At 36.1% G+C, this 21,044-nt stretch overlaps 1 protein-coding gene across 3 annotated transcripts in view; it reads right to left on the minus strand.

The window, feature by feature from the left end:
* LOC126360492 (retinoid-inducible serine carboxypeptidase-like) overlaps positions 1 to 21,044 on the minus strand; it is a 283,675-nt gene that overhangs the window by 246,022 nt on the left and 16,609 nt on the right. For 2 of the 3 annotated variants that reach the window (XM_050007718.1, XM_050007717.1), the window contains exons 3-5: positions 17,461 to 17,691; positions 14,997 to 15,107; positions 835 to 1,036 (exon numbers count right to left, since the gene is read on the minus strand). The exons of the other annotated variant lie outside the window; for it this stretch is intronic. In XM_050007718.1, the coding sequence (XP_049863675.1) occupies positions 835 to 1,036; positions 14,997 to 15,107; positions 17,461 to 17,691 (544 nt within the window). The remainder of the gene's footprint in view (positions 1 to 834; positions 1,037 to 14,996; positions 15,108 to 17,460; positions 17,692 to 21,044) is intronic. 3 annotated transcript variants of the gene reach the window in all.

Here is a 21,044-nt window from a genome sequence, read left to right on the forward strand (position 1 = left end):
TTTTCAAAGAAGTTCATTCTCGATGATGAGGTGGTTGACTCTTGCAGTCTATAACCACCACAGTCTAAAAGGATACCAAGCTAAATGGCTGAGAGGATCTCCTTCTAAACCAGAAGGACATCTGTAAACCAGGATGCATGAATACACAATATTCAAAGAAGTTCGTTCTCAAAGATGAGGTGATCGACTCTTGCAGTCAATAAGCGCCACAGTCTAAAAGGATACCAAGCTAAATGGTTGAGAGGATCTCCTTCTAAACCAGAAGGACATCAGTAAACCAGGATGCACGAATACACAATATATGTATTTTCTCATTGCTGCTGTCTGCTCTTTTACATTATTCTGAGTGTCTTGGACAGACATTGTACTACAAAGAGAGACTGACACAGTGTAAGATGTTAAAGATTAGTGAGTACACACTGTACACTGCAGAAGTGAAATGATGAATGTGTAAAATTGAGAAAATGTGAAGATTAGATGTGAATTTTGTGTGGTCATCAAATTCTTATCACTCATGTTTTTATCTCATTCATCTTATGTTATGGAAATCTTGGTTTGGTGTTGGGTATTTACCTAAGGATGATAAATTAAATTTTGACTAAATTATATGAGTCTATGGAATGTTGTATGTATAAATGTAATTGTAATTGTGTACATCCTGACTACATCTACACAATGCAAATTTTCTACAGATGGATTAATGAATAAATAGATAAAAATGAATAAATTATTGTTAGCACTTTTTGTTCTTGATAGTCATGCTTTCTGTACCTGAATAAAATGATTTAAAAATATATAATATCAGAATAGTAAAGCAGCTCAAAATATATTTACCTTGTTTGGCCATGTGCCTTCCATAGCCATACACTTTGTACAGTATATTGTAGAAATCTATATCGTATGTTACTGATTTAATAATACTTTCTGTACTTGACCATAATGATGTGGCCAAACTATAATCTCCAGCATTGATAGCATTCTTTGTTAACTGAGCATACCGATCAATTTGAGCATAACCTTCACTATCTATCATTCCCTGTAAATATGCAAAAATAAAATCATTCTGACATGAAACATAAATAATTTTATTCATTTGATATGTACATGAAGATAGATCCTCAGTCATCAAATGCTGGATGCACTGAGCATGAGACAGGTACCTAAAAAGTTGGAAACGGGTCTAATTTTGTAAAAAGTTTTTCATCAGCCCTAACCACCTGGTGCCTAAATGGGATGACTTCCCATCTTATGTGGAGTGGATGGTGAGAAAAATGGAAGTGATATGATTTAGGCAGAAGGGGAGAAGGGGGGGGGGGATGACAATGGGATAGATAGTGTTTAGGTAAGTTTGTTCTGTGGTAGAAAAAGCATCTGCATGTTCGCTGTGAGCTAGAATAGAAGATCAAGGGATTGTCTGGAGAATCAGCAAGAAGAAAATTACTGTTTTATACTGTTTTATTAAGTTCCATGGGAAAATGCAAGAGAAATCTACTTTGTCATGGAATGGTCAGTACATAGTTTACAGAATATGTGAGAGAGTATAACATAATTAATACATAACAGAGTAAGCTCCCAGTTACTGTGAGGAGCTCCGCTATGGAACAGAATGAATGTACCACAAGGAAATATTTCAACTTGCATATGAATACTTGGAAGTCTGTCACTCAGTTTATTCAGTTCAGCTGGAAGCCTATCGAAAGTTAAACCTGTTTAATAGTGCAGAGTTTCATGTACAATGCTTAGATGTGTCCTTTCATGGGTTGTGGAAACAATGACAGACAAGGAACTGGTGACTTCACAGTGTGAAATTCCACATCCTACTAAATCGCAAAACATGAAAGGAAGGATCTGATATGTCTGAATTTTGCTTTATGGAGGGGAACTTGAACAATGAGGGGCAGCCACTGTTTTAGTTTGAAAGCAGAATGTAGGGGATGCCATATAGTATTAATTCATGTAGTGCTGAACTCTGCATTTAGTGGTTTTTATATTATAGCATACATGGTATATGAATATAAGCTGTTTCCAAGCATCAGCACACTGAATATGACCTCTAAAATGGACTGTTTTTGTTATAATTTTGCTTTGGTGAAGTGACAGGAAACCATATATTTGGTAGTTGTAGGCTTCTCATATTTCATGTTTTTTGTATTATGTCTTCAATGTTGTGAAAGTGTGCCATTTACGTGCTATCAAAAGTGTGTTGTTTTTGGTACAGTTTCTTATAGTTAAATATCAAGTAAAGGCACCTGTGGCTACAGCCTTGAGATGTATGCAAAAGTTTTATATGAAGTAACTTAGCCACAAAGGTCTTGTACAAACTGTAGTGTAACAGATAGGCTATGAAATGTACAGGGAAATGTAGCAGTTTTGTGTGTGGCTACCATCAATTTTTTCCCACCCTACTTTTTCTAAAAGATTCTGGGACTTCCATATTAATTTAATAGAAGTATGATTTCTAATACTCAATCTTAGTTTTTTTTTTAATTTATTTTTGCTGTAATTCTTGTTTTATAGGTCAACAGCAGGAACATTTCCTCAGTGGCCAGAAATCTTAACAAGACTGCCAGTCTATTTCAGAAAGTAAACACAAGTCACATTGGAAATTTTTGCTCTTACAAAACTATATCTAAAAACAAAGATGATGTGACTTACCCAACGAAAGTGCTGGCAGGTCGAGAGACACACAAACAAACACAAACATATATATATATATATATATATATATATATATATATATATATATATATATATATATAAAATAGAAAGAAACTTCCACATGGGAAAAATATATTAAAAACAAAGAAGATTCCAAGACTTACCAAGCATATGTGTGTGTGTGTGTGTGTGTGTGTGTGTGCGAGTGTACACCTGTCCTTTTTTTCCCCTAAGGGAAGTCTTTCCGCTAGTAATTCTGTGTGTGTGTTTTATATATATATATATATATATATATATATATATTAAATAGAAAGAAACTTCCACATGGGAAAAATATCTTAAAAATAAAGATTCCAAGACTTACCAAGCGGCAAAGCGCCGGTAGATAGGCACAATGAATAACACACACAAACACACACACAGAGTTTGAGCTTTCCCAACCGGCAGCTGCTTCGTCAGGAAAGAGGGAAGGAAAAGGAAAGATGAAAGGATGTGGGTTTTAAGGGAGAGGGTAAGGAGTCATTCCAATCCCGGGAGCGGAAAGACTTACCTTAGCGGGGAAAAGGATAGGTATATACTCGCGCGCACACACACACACACACGTATATCCATGGATATTACAAAATAATGAGAAAGAAAGAGATTACGTTCAAACAACAGAAGCCACTTTCTATTGAGTTCAAGTTGCAGAAGAAAATAATCTGCAATAACTGCAAAACCATATTGTCTGATCAAATAACATCAAGAGTGGATAGCAGATGGATGGTTACCAAAATAACATGTAAGCTGCAATTTTCCCTTTCAGTGTTTTGTGAAAGAAATTACTGTTTCTTGCTGTGATTCAGTTATGATGTCCTATGATTCCCAGGGAAATTGAGGGCTGCTACCACCCCTAACCCCCCCTCCCTTCCCCCCTCCCTCACCTGAAACACAGGCACACATATTTTTTAAGTATTAACTAGGGTGTACAGGGGGTGTCCCATTTATCTTGCCCACCCTAAATAACTGTTTCTCCTAATGCAAATTACAAAATGTTTCAAGCAAATGTTCTTTTGCCATCAGGGGGACATCAATCAGAATGATTGCCTTTGTTGTAGCTTTGTTTTTTGCAAAGATATGAAGAGCAGTAAGATTTTTTTAAATGGCACCCTGTATTTTATATTTAGTAATTCATGTTCTCTTCTAAAGACCTTTTCAAAAATGTATCACAGTGTACCATTCACTGAAACACAACGTTATTAATTACATAACACAACACTTACTTTGAGCCCAGGATCACAATCTCATCCCCTTGCTGGAACTGTCAGAAAACAAATAAAAACCAAGTAAAAAGATAACACAAAATTGACTTTGACTCTCCTGTGCCTTTGCCCAGCAGTAGAACATTGAAAGGTGGTCAAAATGGTGACCCTGGACACCGATGCACTGGTGCACTCATTGAATGAAAGAATTATTTACTGTTTCCAGTATTGTCTGCTGAAGAGAATTACAAGCAAGCATGATACTTTGCTGCAAGTCCTCTGGAGTTGCAGAGGATTTAAATCAGGAGACCTAGCAGGCCAATCAATCTGGCATGACACCTTCAGTTCAGACCATGACGTGCACGCAAGGCATTATGTGCTGGACATCCATTGTGTTGATGCTGCAACAACATTCTTCATCCAGAAGAGGAGGAAGAATTTATCTGAGAAAGTTGGCATACACTGTTCCATTTAGACTACCATTGATGAAATAAGAGCCAATAATTGTAGTACCAAGCATCCCACACCAGATATTAACTTTCCACTGAACCTAATGTTCCACCTGCCTAACCAATCATGGGTTGTAGCTGGACCAATAATGCATGTTCCTTATATTTACCTGTCCTTTGTTTGAGAAGGAACATTCATCAGTAAATAGAACATTGGTGAAGAAGTTTAGGTTGGGGAGGATTTGCGGCTGTGCCAGCTGACAGAACTGTACACTACTCTGAAAATCATTCCCATGCAATTCTTGATGTAGGTGTACGTGGTAAGGATGGAATCAGTGACGTGTAAGAATACAATGTATACTGGTTTTATGAATGCCAATCTCATGTTCAAGCTATAGTGTGCTTGTGGATTCATAGCAATGGAAGCGAGAACTTATGCAGCTTTGTCTGAGCGAGAGCTATGATGATTGCATTGTCATGGGTTAAAACTTCCCGTTTCCTGAAGTGTTGCAACAAGACAAGAAAAGATCTGTCGGGATGGTGGGTTCTTATCAGGATATTGCTCTCTGTACAGTTCAATTGCCTGCATAGCATTTCACCCACCTTCAGCAACAACAATAAAAGAAACGTTATGTCGATACAGTTTGTAGGAAGGACAGCCTTTACTGTATATCTACTCTACACAACAGTATTTAAAAGGACTAAACTACTGTACTAAATGTACCTGTACATAAGAAAACAGTATTGCAATTACTGTTCTGCTAACTAACATTCCCTATAGATTAGTAGCATTTCTACCTTCTCTTCATTGTTGTACATTCTACTCACACAACTCTTCAACTGATGATGGTTGATGGAACAATGGGCGTGCATTCAACTTAAGTTTACATTCGTCCTCTGTCAACGTCAGCATGTGGATGTGTTCCAGTACCCCCAAGCACCTGCTCCAAGCACTGGGAGTGTCAATGTCAATGTTGTGTTATGTAATTAATAACGTTATGTTTCAGTGAATGGTACACTGTGATACATTTTTGAATAGGTCTTTAGGAGACGAAATGAATTACCAAATAAAATACACATGGTGCCATTTAAAAAAGTCACACCGTTGTTCATATCTTTGTAAAAAAAACAAAGCTACAACAAAGACAATCATGCTGATTGACGTCTCTCTCATGGCTAAAGAACATTTGTTTGAAACATCTTGCAATTTGCATATGTACAAACAGTTATTTAAAGTAGTCAAGATAAATCAGACAGCATGTATATGGAGGGGGGGGGGGGGGGGGTAAAAAAATCCCAGGTTTTTCCTGGTTAGAAATACACTGTTTTGCAGCTGAAAATATACTTTTCTTTGTTAAGGGGCAGTATACTTTGCCTTGAAACTTTTCCATAAAACTTATCAATCCTTTGAATGGCAAAGCTTTTATACATAGACATAGGACTTATTGGAAATTTAAGAAATGAAACCCAGTAAAAAACATGTTTTGGAAGGGTCTTTGATGAGCACCAACATGTATGCTGCATATTTTCATATTACAAAAGTATAAATACAGATTCCATCAAGCATTCCAGAGCATTGAAATCAAGATAGCGATGCCAGTCATAGCTCAGGTCACATCATCTCACCAGAAATTGACAATAGATGTTCAGAGCATAAGACACATGATAAAATCAGCCAATAGCAACATACTACTAAGTAGTGTGAACACAAAAATATGATAAGGTACATCACACAATTGTGCAAGTAAATCTTTAAATAATGACATAAATATTTGGTCTTCTGGGCCTGAAATTTTTCTTAGTGGCTAGTCCCCAAAGTGTAAAGTTGTAATGAGAGTCAAATGCTCTGAGATTTAAAAAATTCATCACACATAACATAATTCATCGTGCATAATAGGAAATTTACTTTGAAAGTAATACTTCTCAAACTACCATTCACAATATTTTCCCTTGACCTATTAGAAATAAGATCAGGTGAGCAGTTACCAGAGAGTGCTAGAAAACAAACATTACTTCACATACACAGCTACAAAGACATAAAAAGCCATTGCTTGGTGTATGCCCTACTCATTAGCCTTTGTTGCATCTGTTCGCAATTTCGTGAATAGTGGACCATCATATTATTATGTGCACCACTGCAGCATGCTGTTCCAAAGGAACATAAGGAGCTATTGTACATAAGGCAATGTTTTTATCATATCGTATCCAGATAAGGAATGCAAAATTAGAAAGCAGTCCTTGGAATAACATTCATATCAAAACTAGACTCTACAACTCAAAGTATACTAATATTTTACTATGTGGTGATTCTAACATTTTTTTTTATTTGTACTCTGCAATGCTATTATACAGTATTTCCTGTCAGGTTTACATCCACACACCATTGCAAAAAGCTAATAAGAAAGAACACAAATTTCTTGCAAAAATAAAAAAGGCTGTTTGTATGCACCAGAACTAAGAACAATAAGCTTTTCATTACTTTTTCAGACTGTATAAAAATTAACAAGGTTATTTGTGAAGCCAAGAAACTGTAAAAGAATTGTGTTCTGTAAATTTAAGATATAATCAACACAAATTAAGAAACAATGTCAACCCTAGAGAAGGAACCACAAAAGTATTGACATATATCTTGTGATGAAAAAACTTTTGTAAACACATGAAAAATTCTGCTAAGGCTATCAGTATATTTGAAACAAAAGATTTTATTCAATATTACTGACCAAATTTCCCTGACTACTAATCTTCAAGTGGATATTTACATATAGGATGAAGAGAGCTCACATTATGTCATAAAAGAAAAGTACATTGGAGGATACTCTAAGGGTTTCATAAACCATCACTTTATTATCTCATGTTTAGTTCTTTGTTACAGCATAAAGCCATACATGGCAGAATATGAAAACGTGCACTTTAAATCACAAGTGCCAACTTCATTTCAAATTCATTTGAATAATTTAAGAAAATTATTAGTTATATTATGCTTTGTAAAATCACAATATTATGTTGGAATTTATTATTTCCCTTGTTTGACAATAATTACCTTTTAAAAGACATTCAGTAATACATTAAAACAAATAATTATTATGGTAGTAAGCAGGTTAACTTAAAATGAGTGGTGCAAATCATGATAGTGTTATGGTGCTGCAGACACATTTCGAATTTGTCCTGGGTCGTGGACCTTTGGGTAAAGTCTGGCACCAGTGGGCCAGCACTGCAGCTGCAGTGACATCAAAAGGATTGGAGCAGAAGCGTGTGGAACCCTCTGCTTTGCATGATAGTTTTGAACACTTTTGGAAATTGTGTTTACAAGAAAAACTTTCACAAGTTCATGAGACTCAAACAGCTCATTGCAGTTGAACAAGAGCGCTTGCTTTTAATAAACAGAGGTGAAACAAATTTTGAAAAATCAACTGAGTTTTTCAAGAAGGACCTAAACATTGAGAGACTGCACTTGCACTTCAATACTTTAGCTGATATCACTAATAAAAAATAATTGGTCTTAAAAACATGCGTGATGTAAGAAAGCACATTACACAAGAAACTGCAATTGGAGAAATGTTATGTGAAGTAGTGAAGTGCATTTCGTTTCTCCAAGTAGTTACAGTCATAGACAGCAACAGCAGAACAGTCATTCAGCATCCTTAGATGTCTGAAGTAATCTCTCTTATCAACAATGGGACAGAAGTGATTGAACAACTTGGCAGTTCGTCATGGCCACAGAGATGTTTTGGATGAAATGGATATCAGACCAGTCATCAATAACTTCACACTCAGTAATCCAGTCAGACACTTGACATTTGCATTTTTCTAAAGACGCTCTAGCCCTGTATTCAAAATCTTTGTAAGATAGGGAATTAAATACATACATAATGTTAAATTTTCAATTTGGAAATATTAGTAAGTTTAGTACGATATTACTATATTAGTACAGTACTGTATTAGTTATTTTCAAATACTTAAATACTTTTAGGGTGTGCGGACAATTTAAAACCTTTTATTTATGTACTTTTTGACTGAAAGTATTAGGCATACTGTATTAAGTTTATTAACTGTATTAAAGCAATTAGCTTTGAGATATTGTTTTTATTCAATAAACCCTGAGTCTTATTCAAAGTAAACTTAAATTAGCTATTACACTTATTAATTAAAGTGCTATTAGTATGTGACAGCAATATTTTATGTTTTATTCTTTTAATGATAGTTTAAGATTTATTTAAATATAATACAGTCTTTTCAGAGCTATATATTTACTGTTCTGTATTAGTCTACAAGCATGATTATTACTGTAAATTAAATTAGTTTTTTATGAAAATACCATGAGTGTTTATATTTTGTTTCTTTTTTCAAAGCCAAGAATTGTGTCAGGCTTGTCGAGTTTCCCAGAATGTCGAGTTATGGAGAGTCCAGTTTTCAGGGTTCTAATGTTGATCATATGACTCTAAAATGCTTTAATAAACTTAAAATCACTATTTTTCGTCTAAAATATAGAAAATTTCCCTGGGTAAGACCCCAGTATGACCCCCCGCCATCCAACCAATATTTTTTATAAGTTGGCACCCCTGCTTGAAATTCAGTGAACAGTCAAAACTAACCAATAGTGTAGAATGAAACACATAGTTTCAAATAAACTGAGTGCCTCTCTAGAAAAGATTAATAAAAGCTGACTTTCTGTAGCAGATAAACAAAAATAACTTCATTGTTCTGCAAGATGATTAACGCTTGACTGCCAATAATATGGAAATTAAGTAAAATCAGAAATTTGAAATTAAGAACATATTTTCTTTTGGTAATTATATGAATGTATTTTAATTCACTTGATAGCTCCTAACCACAGAAATATTTATTTATTTATTTTGCATCCAATAGATCACACATGTGATATAGGATTTGTCATTTGATTACATGTAACACATAACAATACATACACATAATAACTGGACAAACATATACAAACAGCAAAAAAAATTACATACACATAGAAAATAAGTAGCGTGCAAGAACTTATTACACAAAAACAAGAGTACATGCTCATGATAAACAATTGTAGACCATAATCTACGCCTTATACACAAAACTTATTACAGATATTTAACAGATTTTTCATAAGTACCATAATTATGAAGTTGAAAACATAATTAAATTAGTTTGAATTAAAAAAAAAAAAAAACAAGTACATGTTTCAATCCACAGTCTGAGACAGGTATTCATTTACACTGTAGTAGCATTTTTCCATCAAGTATTTTTTTACTTCACACTTGAAATTATTTTTGCCTTTCAATTCTTTAATTTGACATGAAAGTGCATTTAAAAGCTTTATTCCTAAGTGGCTAACATGTTTCTGACTTCTAGTTTTTGCTACATAGGGAATGTGGAAGTCTTTACAATGCCTTGTATTGTGATCATGGTAGCTTGAGTTGGTTGGGAGATCGCAGTTATTTTTACTGATCATTTCCAGGCATTTAGAAATATATATTGATGGTATTGTCAGTGTATTTAGTTGTCTGAATAAGGGTCTACAGTGAGTTTGTGGTGGGCACTGTGTCATGATACGAATAGCTCTTTTTTGCTAAGTAAAAATGTCATTTAGTATTGACCTGGTTTTTCCCCAAAAACTTATGCCATAGCTTGCAACTGACTGGAAATAACTAAAGTACATTGCTCTAATACATTCTTTGCTGCATACCTTGGATATTATTCTTAAGGCAAAACACGCTGAACTAAGTTTCTGAGTAAGATATACACTGTGTTCATTCCAGTTTAAATCTTGGTCAATTCGCATTCCCACAAACTTTGTGGTGCACACTTTTTCTATTTGTTTGCTCTATCTAGCATAAGGCATATATTTTCCCCTTTAAACTTGCTTCCATACTGTATAAAGTTTGTTTTCTTTGTATTTAATGTCAGGTTATTTGAATAAAACCATGACTGTATGTATGAGAGCATTTTTTCTGCTGTAGTACACAATGATTCTTTTATATCACTAATTATGATACTTGTGTCATCTGCAAATAGTAGAATGTTGGCTGAAGGTGTCTGGAGCCTGTATACCATTGATATAAATTAGACATAACAATGGGCCCAGAATGCTGCCCTGTGGAACACATATTTCAATTTGTTTTGGCTCAGATATGAGTTTAAAATTGTGAAGATTGTTGGATGACATCAGCTCAACAACTTGTGACCTCTTTTGCAGATACGATTCAAACCATTTTCCCTAGTAATATTACATGGTTCACAGTATCAAAGGCTTTGGATAAATCTAGATTAATTCCAACAACCTGTTTATTTTACTCCAAATTTTTTACTATTTCTGTTGTGAGGTCCAATATGACTGTTTCTGTACTGTGCCCTGCTTGAAAACCATGTTGACTGGTATTTATTAGTTTATGTTTTTCTAGATTTTTGTAAGCTTGATTTTAATTAATTCCTCAAGTATTTTGGAGAAGGCTGGGGGAAGAGATATAGGTCAGCAATTTTTGTATAGAGGTATCACTTTAGAGATTTTAAGTTTATCCGGAAATATTCGTTCACTAAGGGACAAGTTTGCAATGTGCACTATAGGTTTGACAACACATGGAGCAATTTTCTTAACCCAGAGGACATTTTGGATTTCAAGCATTTAATGACTTTTAGATCTTCATGCTCATCTGTTGGGATTGCCATCATGCTGGTATTTAACATTGGAGTTGTCACTGTTGGTTGTTGCTTAAATTTACTACTTAAAGTAAGGGGAATATTCACAAAATAATTGTTTACATAGTTTGCCATGACATCTTTTTCCATGGGGATATTTTCATTATTTTTAAGATTGATTTCCTGGTCTTTAGTTTGATCCCCAGTTTCTTTTTTTACCATTTTCCACATCATTCTGGACTTGTTACTAGCTTGCCTTATTAATCTATCATTACTTAATAATTTTGCTTTTGTTTTCATTTGAGATGAGAGCTGCAAACAAGGAGAAAAGAACAAAATATTGAAATGTAAATATAGGTCATGTGGAGACCATGCCCCTCCCCATTATATCTCAGACTGCTCTGTGAAAGCATAAATCTGGCAGCTTGGGTGTGCCAGAAAAATTTTTCTGGGTAGCATCCGGCTGCTTGCTGCTACTGCTTATACAGCTACAAGTAACACTTCCAGTAGCCAGAAGCGGGAGAAGCTGCAGCCCATACGTGACTCAACTGCGCATATACGTGAGCCCTCTGGCAACTATTCAAGCAAACCTAATGTATGTAGTTGTGATGTCCCACTCATCAAAATTAGTTTGTTTTTATGAAGTATGGCAGTCTTCATCCTAACGCCTTTGACACATTTCTCTGTTGGAAGTTGGATGTGTTATACCTCCATGGTTGGCAGACACTTCTGTGTGAACTGCATTTTGTTGTAGTGAATAGTGCATTTTCTTTGCAATTTAAGTTTTATTTTGGTGTTTTTCTCTCATTTATGTTCTATTCTGCAGTAGTGGGATAAAGTGAAATTCTTTGTTCCAGTATCAGTTCTCACCAGTCAAAATTACTAAAAATTTAACTGAAAATTAAAACAATGAAAAATTCCTGGAGTTCAAAAAAATTTCTAGCTTTTTCCCAGTTTTCTCCTTGATGAAAAAATTCTTGGGTTTTTCCAAGATTTCCTAGTTGTCCTGGCGTGCATACGCCCTATTGACGGAAACTGGAAAATGTAATGCATACTTACTAGTAGTGAGCATGGCCAGAGCCATTTTTAATGAAATCTAAAAACTATTTACTCATTCATTTTTCACAGCTTGGGCTCTGTACCTTCACACTGGCAATAGCCAAAATTTCTCTCTACTGGTGCTTTGGTTCTCCGAGGTGTGCAGGAGTGCCGCCATTTGGGTACGAATCACAGGAAATATATGGCACAGGACTACTGGAAAATCCAGAAAAAGGTGGGAATTTTTTTATTCAGGGAAAACCAAGGAATTTTTTAGAATCCTGGGAATTTTTCATTGTTTTAATTTTCATTTAAGCTTTCGTAATTTTGACTGGTAAGAACTCATACTCTAACAAAGAAATTTATTTTGGCAAACTACTGCTGAATAACACTGCACCTATAAAACATAAATGAGAGAATAACACCAAACTAAAATTTTAGTTGCAAACAGAATCCACTATTTCCAACAACAAAACACAGTGCACATAAAAGCATCTGCCAACAGCAAATTGCAGCAAAGGTTTTAGAATGAAGACTAAGCAACTAAGCAACAAGAAACTGCTTATGATAGCATGATGTCACAGCTGTTTACATTTCTAACAGGTTGCATGGAAATATCATGAATGATAGTTTGAAAAATATAACATGTTCAGTGTACAACAGTGAAATTTATTATCATGCTTGTCCGAAAGCTCCAGCTGCTGCAGTTTAAGCTGTGCTCTTAGGGTTCTGCCAAACTACACCATCAGAAAAAACAGCAAAAGCATTTCTGACAACCAATATTTATGTAAAGCTTAGCTTTTCAAGTAGCTCTGCTGTATCTATATTAACTTAAACCATTAATTTTTTTTAACTGTGTCTTCGTGCAACTCAACAGTGATGTTGCTATTGGCTGACTGTATTATGAGTTCCACAATGTGAATATCTGCTGTCATTAACTGATGAGACCATGTGGCATGAGCTGTGATTGGCTGACAGAAGTGCATCACGGAGTGCAATCTCAACTTCAGTGCTTTGGTAGCTACCACACTGTACTTGGTGGAATTAGTATTTATGTTTTCATAATAATGAAAATATGCAGTTTACACATTGCCATGCATCAAAGATCTTTCCCAAAAGCAGTGTTTTGTTTCCAGAAGTCCCAGGAAGTTCTATACTGGTGTATAAAACCTTTGCCATTCAAAGTATTGAAATAAAGTATACTGCCAGTTAACATGGGAGAAAATGTGTTTTTAACTCGGAAAGCCTGGGAAAAATCCAAGAACTTTTTTTTTGTCTGCATATACACACTGAATCAATTATAGCAAGATTTAGCAGTGTTCTCATCCGAAAATGCTGTGTCGAGATGACTGTGTAATATGGCTGCAGATGTGAGAAGACTGTAATAGGGTTTGTAATATCTCTGTGTGAATTATGGTACTGCTATTGTGAGACATCAATGACAAAGTATTTGCTTATAATATGATCTGTTTCCTAAACTGAGTTTCCATAGAAAAACAGAAACAAAGTTGGGTTAGTAAGCTGTGAAAGTAATTCTGAATGACTATACTGAAGTGAAGTATTGTTGTATTTGTCAGAAGTTGTCATTCTTTTGAAAGAAAGACATTACTGCAGAAGAAAAGTATGCCTCTTCCAGTAGCCATGGATAGCTGTGATCAAGAATTTAAAGACTTAGCAGCTAAAAATGAAAATAAAAATAGAGCTAATATTCAAAGTGAAGATTATTAAATTACTAATGAAGATTTATGAGCAAAATGTATGACTGAAATACATTTGTGTGTTCAGTCAGCATTAAAATATCCAATAAGATATGAAGACTACTGAGTCAAATGAGGCATTTTGTACTAGGCATCATCTGTGACTCATGGCATAAAGATGATTTGCCAAGTGACTTCATACACTGATGAGCCAAAATTATAATCACCTGCTTAACAGCTTGTTTATCCAGCTTTGGGATGAAACACATCAGTGTTTGGATAACAGGCAACTGACAGTTTGTTGGTAGGTTTGTGGAGGCATGTGACATTAGATGTCTATGTACAGTTCATGTAATTCACATAAATAATTAGTCACTGATTTGTGTATGTGATGATAGCTCCTGATAGAATAGGTTCAGTTGGATTTACATCAGGGTAATTTGGTCACTGAGGAATCAATGTGAGTTCACTATAATCCTTCTCAAATTGCTGTAGCATGGTTCTGGTTATTGACAGTTATACTGTAGAAGGATGACATCGCCATTAGAGCAGACATCAAGCACAAAGGGATGCAGGCGGTCCACAGCTTCAATTACTACCAAGGGCCTCATGGAAGTGTGGGAGAATGTCTCCCAAAGCATAATGCTTATATACATTAGCTTAAGTGACCAGCAGTTTGGCAGCTACACTAGATCACGATTTCTCTCTAAGAAATTACATTTCTCCTTATACACAGTTCACTATGCAGTATACATGTAAAAAAAGCTGACTTTGATAATAGACAGATATCAACATAAGTCTTCATAAACTCTTGAGAGGTGGAATGTTAGCTCTCAGTGAGGGTGACTAGATCAGGTATAGCAAAGGTATTGTGAACAGGCTCCACAGAAAAGTATCTAAGAGTACCTGCAAACAGCAGCTGTCATTTGAAAAGTGGTAAAAGAAGAAAATGAGAGGAAGTAAACAATGCAGAAAAATCCATATAAATGTTTTTCACTAGGGCTATTTACAGTATTGCGTTAATATTCAAGTTATTATTTATTAATTTAATTCTTCAGATATAAACCCAATGTTGTGAAGCATTCACTTTAGTTCAGATGTCTGTAACCCTTGGTTGAGTCTAATCGTTAAGATTTCATCACTGATTTTAATTTTAGTTTTAATCAGAGTAAATATGGTTATTTCATATCATACATCATGTAACATTAAAAAGTCACCAGTAACAATGTATGGTTATAATTATCTTATTTTAAAAACAAGACCAGCAGTCAATTCCTTACTGTTTGCAGAAGAAATGGTGCCCAGGTGAGTACTGAATCTATGGGAGAAACCCAAGAATCTCCCATAGCAACTCCTTTAAGTGGGACTGTAACTTCTCCAGCTTGTATTGCCTGTCAAAATATTCATACATAGCATTATACCAAGGAGCTAAAAATTAATTTAAATAGTATAGACGATAATAATTATTGTATTTGGATGTAATACAGAAGCCACTTTTTGTACAGTACACATTTTCTGCTGTCATAAGTTTTAAACTTTCAACAGTCTAGTTGCTATTTTCAGGTGGTTTCTGATGAATAGAGTGATGGAGGGAATAATTGCCATTGTATATAGATTGCCAGGATGAACATAGTAGTAGCTATCAGGTTCCCACCTGAAAATGGCAATGACTGTCTGTTTGTCAAAGTATCATGGAGAAATTAAGATGGGTTTTGGACTGACACCTGGAAATTCTACAAGATTTTGACTAGTAGCAAACCTGAAATGACTATTCTCTTATTTTTATCTACATCCATACTCTGCAAACCACTGTGAAGGTCATAGTAGAGGGTGCTTCTCATTTTACAACATATAGTGCTTTTCCCATTCCATTTGTGTATGGAGCATAAGAAGAATGACTGCTTATATGCAGCTATATGCATTGTAATTAGTCTGCTGTAATTGTTATTTTAAGAAAATATAGAGCCCATATCTGTCTGAATGTTTAGAGTATAATGCAACTATCTGAGGTAAATCAGTCACAAACTTTTCAAAATTTTTGGTAACACAGGATGTTTCCCCTAAGAATCATCAGGTGAATTTTCGCTTGTGTTACAGTGGATTTTAAAATTTCATTTTTGCAATGTTTAGCTGTAACCAGCCCAAAATAATATTGCTCATTACATCTTTCATACAACTCTCAGTGTTGATGGAAGACATTGGTTTGTTTCCTGTTACAAATCAAATGATTTTATAGCAGGATTTTATGTGCTCAATCGATGGGAAGTTGCAAATTAGTCTAGCATCACATACATTCAATCAATATGCATTAATAAGGACATTAAAACATGAAGAGCAACTAGTTCTCCAGCAGTGACAGCACCACCCTGGTCCGTGCTGACTGCTCCCACCATGCAGAAGCACTGTTCAATCATTGCTGAAGTACTGGTTATTCTTCGTGTTTTACTGTCACTGTTAATGCACACTGATGAAACAGTTATCACACTAGATTAATTTGGAACAGCTCTATTAGCTGGACATAAAAATTATGCTTTAAATATAATTTTGTTTTGAACGGGAAAAACTAGACACTAAGTGTGGCATGAGAGACTTTATAATCAGTATTTGTTTGGGCTGAGTCCTGCTACACATTACAAAAATGAAATTGAAAATATCTGCTGATACACCAGAGAAAATGTTCCTCTATTCACATCCAAGTCTCCATTAAATTATTGTGTAAAAATTTCATGTAACCTGGTCAAGTACTTTTTGAGAACGACTTGTCTTTCATATTTTTTCTTTTTCTTTTTTGGAGGGAGGAGGATCCTGAACCCTCCTTGAGCCATTTGGATCTGTGCCTTATAACATTAACTGTCATGTTTCAAACATACAATGAAATAAAATAAAAATTAATCAACCACTGAGAACGCCATTTTATGCTCAATTAGTTGAAATACTGACTGTTTGCAATAGTGGTATGTAAATATCTTATAATAGCAAGAACTCTCACAGTATCAGTAAGCTGCAGGAACATTTCACTTATAAAACTACTGGTCACAGATTGCTGTAAGACTGCCAGTTTTTAAGCTAGATTAGACATGTTCTTCATTGTGTAAACATGGAGTGAGGAAATAAATTCATTTGATTAAAACATACTGTAATAAGAAATATACTTTTTACAAGGGAACTAGTACTTTTTGTGTCAACAACTCCTCTCATCTTTCACAGGACGTGGAAAGAAATTTTCATTTACAAATTAGTGCAACAGTTATTATGAATGTATGTCTATATCTAATCTAATAAACAAGTTAATCCCTGTGTTATTTCATATACCAGTAAGTAATATCATATGAAACCATTTGCAGCTTTTAAATATACTAATTATTTTGATACATTTAAGATGTAAGATATTATCAATAGGTCACTCTTATTTTGTGAAATTACAATAAGACTATGTTATTTGGAAACAATAAACAAAATGTAGGAAACAGAAATACTATTCTTTTTGTTTACTATGTAACAATAACTCTCTCTCTCTCTCTCTCTTACACACACACACACACACACACACACACACACACACACACACACAGAGAGAGAGAGAGAGAGAGAGAGAGAGAGAGAGAGAGAGAGAGAGAGAGGGGGGGGGGGGGAGAGAGAGATTGTCAGTACCATACCATACCCAAATGTAATATACTTGGAGGAAGTCAGTATCTAAAAATAGCAACTAACAGAAGATACATGTTTAGTTAGCCACACACTAACCTTGTAAAGTTCAAGGGCAAACTCTGCTGCCATTTTCCCACCATATGATTCACTGAATATGTAGAGTGGAACAGTTTGAAAAGTTGGATACTGTTCCAGAAAGGCTTTAATGAAAGTAATTAAATCAGCAGCAATTTCTGAATTTTTAGTCGTATATAAAAAGTAATTGTCCACATAACTGAATCCTGTTCCCACAGGATTATCTATAAACAATACATTCACCTTGTGAACCTACAAAGGAAAATTAACATTAGAAACAATAATATTTGCAGTTTATATGATTGTCTGTGATATCAAATCTGAGTATCACATGCATGTCTCCCATAATTGTCCAGAAAGTTATATCTGAAAATGCATATAGAAATAACACAACTGCAGGGAAAATGTGTGTGATATTAAACTAAACATTTATTTAAAAACTGACGTGTGTCAAATGGAAGCATAAAAGTTTATATAATATTTTATTACATCAGGATTGCCTAAATACTATGATATTCACATTAACCATTTTTGCCTATTATTGCCAACCTCAGACGTGACAATAAATACACTAAGAGCTTTGTTATGATCTATAAAAATTCAAGTTACACATGAAATGGTATAAAATATGTCTCTTTCACCATCTGATGATATGTGTATAAAAAACTGACATATTCTGTATCATTTCATGATGGCTGCAGCGCATAACTCGAATTTTTATACATCATGATAAAGGTGTTAGTGGATTAATTGTGTATTGAATCATATTATTTTTTTCATTCTTTCCTTTTCTTATATATAAGCTATACGTAAACTGAATGAGTTGTAGACGCTGCCAAAGGTATATTAACGAGTTGTTTTGCGGCAAAGATAATGTTTTGATAAATCATTTAAAATCTGTGTGAAACAAAGTAATAAATACGCTCTTCAGTTTATTAATTCATGTATCTGCATCCTTTTGTTTTTGGAAGTGGTAGCATACGGACGTACCCTTGGATCTGTTGTACCACCATTGTTAAAAATGTGTATTTTAAGTGTTCATTAAAAGTTTTATAATAAGTTTTTGTAAAAGGAATATATACTCACACGGTTAAGAGATCAACTCCTATTTGTTCATTATTTCATTCATCGCCAAGGTCCTGCATCAAGAAGTTTAGTGCAAACAAGAATAATTGACGCAGTATGCTGAGGAGCGTTCCTGCATCGACATTGACACAACCAAGACTAAACACAATGGAATTCATGTGAACATCGACAATTTCAACGGTTGCGGTGATTATTTGGTACTGCACACCGCTGGAAGCAGCAGTAAGTAATGCAAATTATGCTTACTGACCTTAAATGTAATTACAGTTAAGGTCTGTTGATCCTGGTATCAGTCAAAGTTCATATGTTAAAAAAAATTGGTCTGAGCACTATGGGACTTAACTTATGAGGTCATCAGTCATCTAGAACTTAGAACTACTTAAACCTAACTAACCTAAGGACATCACACACATCCATGCCTGAGGCAGGATTTGAACCTGCGACCGTATTGGTCATGCGGTTCCAAACTGAAGCGCCTAGAACCGCATGGCCACACTGGCCGGCGACTTTTCACTGTTCTTGCCAATCAATTTTCCAATTATTCAAGCAATTATTAATCCATTTTCACAAACCTACACTCCTGGAAATTGAAATAAGAACACCGTGAATTCATTGTCCCAGGAAGGGGAAACTTTATTGACACATTCCTGGGGTCAGATACATCACATGATCACACTGACAGAACCACAGGCACATAGACACAGGCAACAGAGCAGTCGGCACTAGTACAGTGTATATCCACCTTTCGCAGCAATGCAGGCTGCTATTCTCCCATGGAGACGATCGTAGAGATGCTGGATGTAGTCCTGTGGAATGGCTTGCCATGCCATTTCCACCTGGCGCCTCAGTTGGACCAGCGTTCGTGCTGGACGTGCAGACCGCGTGAGACGACGCTTCATCCAGTCCCAAACATGCTCAATGGGGGACAGATCCGGAGATCTTGCTGGCCATGGTAGTTGACTTACACCTTCTAGAGCACGTTGGGTGGCACGGGATACATGTGGACGTGCATTGTCCTGTTAGAACAGCAAGTTCCCTTGCTGGTCTAGGAATGGTAGAACGATGGGTTCGATGACGGTTTGGATGTACCGTGCACTATTCAGTGTCCCCTCGACGATCACCAGAGATGTATGGCCAGTGTAGGAGATCGCTCCCCACACCATGATGCCGGGTGTTGGCCCTGTGTGCCTCGATCGTATGCAGTACTGATTGTGGCGCTCACCTGCACGGCGCCAAACACGCATACGACCATCATTGGCAACAAGGCAGAAGTGACTCTCATCGCTGAAGACGACACGTCTCCATTCGTCCCTCCATTCACGCCTGTCGCGACACCACTGGAGGCGGGCTGCACGATGTTGGGGCGTGAGCGGAAGACAGCCTAACGGTGTGCGGGACCATAGCCCAGCTTCATGGAGATGGTTGTGAATGGTCCTCGCCGATACCCCAGGAGTGACAGTGTCCCTAATTTGCTGGGAAGTGGCGGTGCAGTCCCCTACGGTACTGCGTAGGATCCTACGGTCTTGGTGTGCATCCGTGCGTCGCTGCGGTCCGGTCCCAGGTCGACGGGCACGTGCACCTTCCGCCGCCCACTGGCGACAACATCGATGTACTGTGGAGACCTCATGCCCCACGTGTTGAGCAATTCGGCGGTACGTCCACCCGGCCTCCCGCATGCCCACTATAAGCCCTCGCTCAAAGTCCGTCAACTGCACATACGGTTCACGTCCACGCTGTCGTGGCATGCTACCAGTGTTAAAGACTGCGATGGAGCTCCGTATGCCATGGCAAACTGGCTGACAATGATGGCGGCGGTGCACAATTGCTGCGCAGCTAGTGCCATTCGACGGCAACACCGCGGTTCCTGGTGTGTCCACTGTACCATGCATGTGATCATTGCTTGTACAGCCCTCTCGCAGTGTCCGGAGAAAGTATGGTGGGTCTGACACACCGGTGTCAATGTGTTCTTTTTTCCATTTCCAGGAGTGTATTTCATTGTTGCATCTGAAGATGATGTTAAATTGTCGAAATGGATAAGATGAATGTTGTAGTAATTAGGAAATCTTGATGTAATAAATTAATACGCTAGATTTATATTGTGTGATGCTGAATAATATGTAAAAGAAACTATTGCAATTAATTTATCTCTAGTTCTGAAAGAAATAATTATGGCAAAATTATCACATACACTCCTGGAAATGGAAAAAAGAATTTAAGGGGATGGGACCTGGATTAACTGAAAGAACCAGAGGTTCTAGAGAGTTTCAGAGATAGCATTAGGGAACAACAATTGACAGAAATGGAGGGACGAAATACAGTAGAAAAAGAAAGGTAGATTTAAAAGATGAAATCATGAAGGCGGCAGAGGATCAAGAAGGTAAAAGGATGAGAGCTAGTAGAAATCCTTGAGTAACAGAAGATATATTGAATTTAATTGATGAAAGGAGAAAATATAAAAATGCAGTGAGTGAAACAGGCAAAAAGGAGTACAAACGTCTCAGAAATGAGATCAACCTGAA

The sequence above is a fragment of the Schistocerca gregaria genome, chromosome 1 (assembly GCF_023897955.1).
Source record: "Schistocerca gregaria isolate iqSchGreg1 chromosome 1, iqSchGreg1.2, whole genome shotgun sequence".
NCBI classification, from domain to species: domain Eukaryota; kingdom Metazoa; phylum Arthropoda; class Insecta; order Orthoptera; family Acrididae; genus Schistocerca; species Schistocerca gregaria.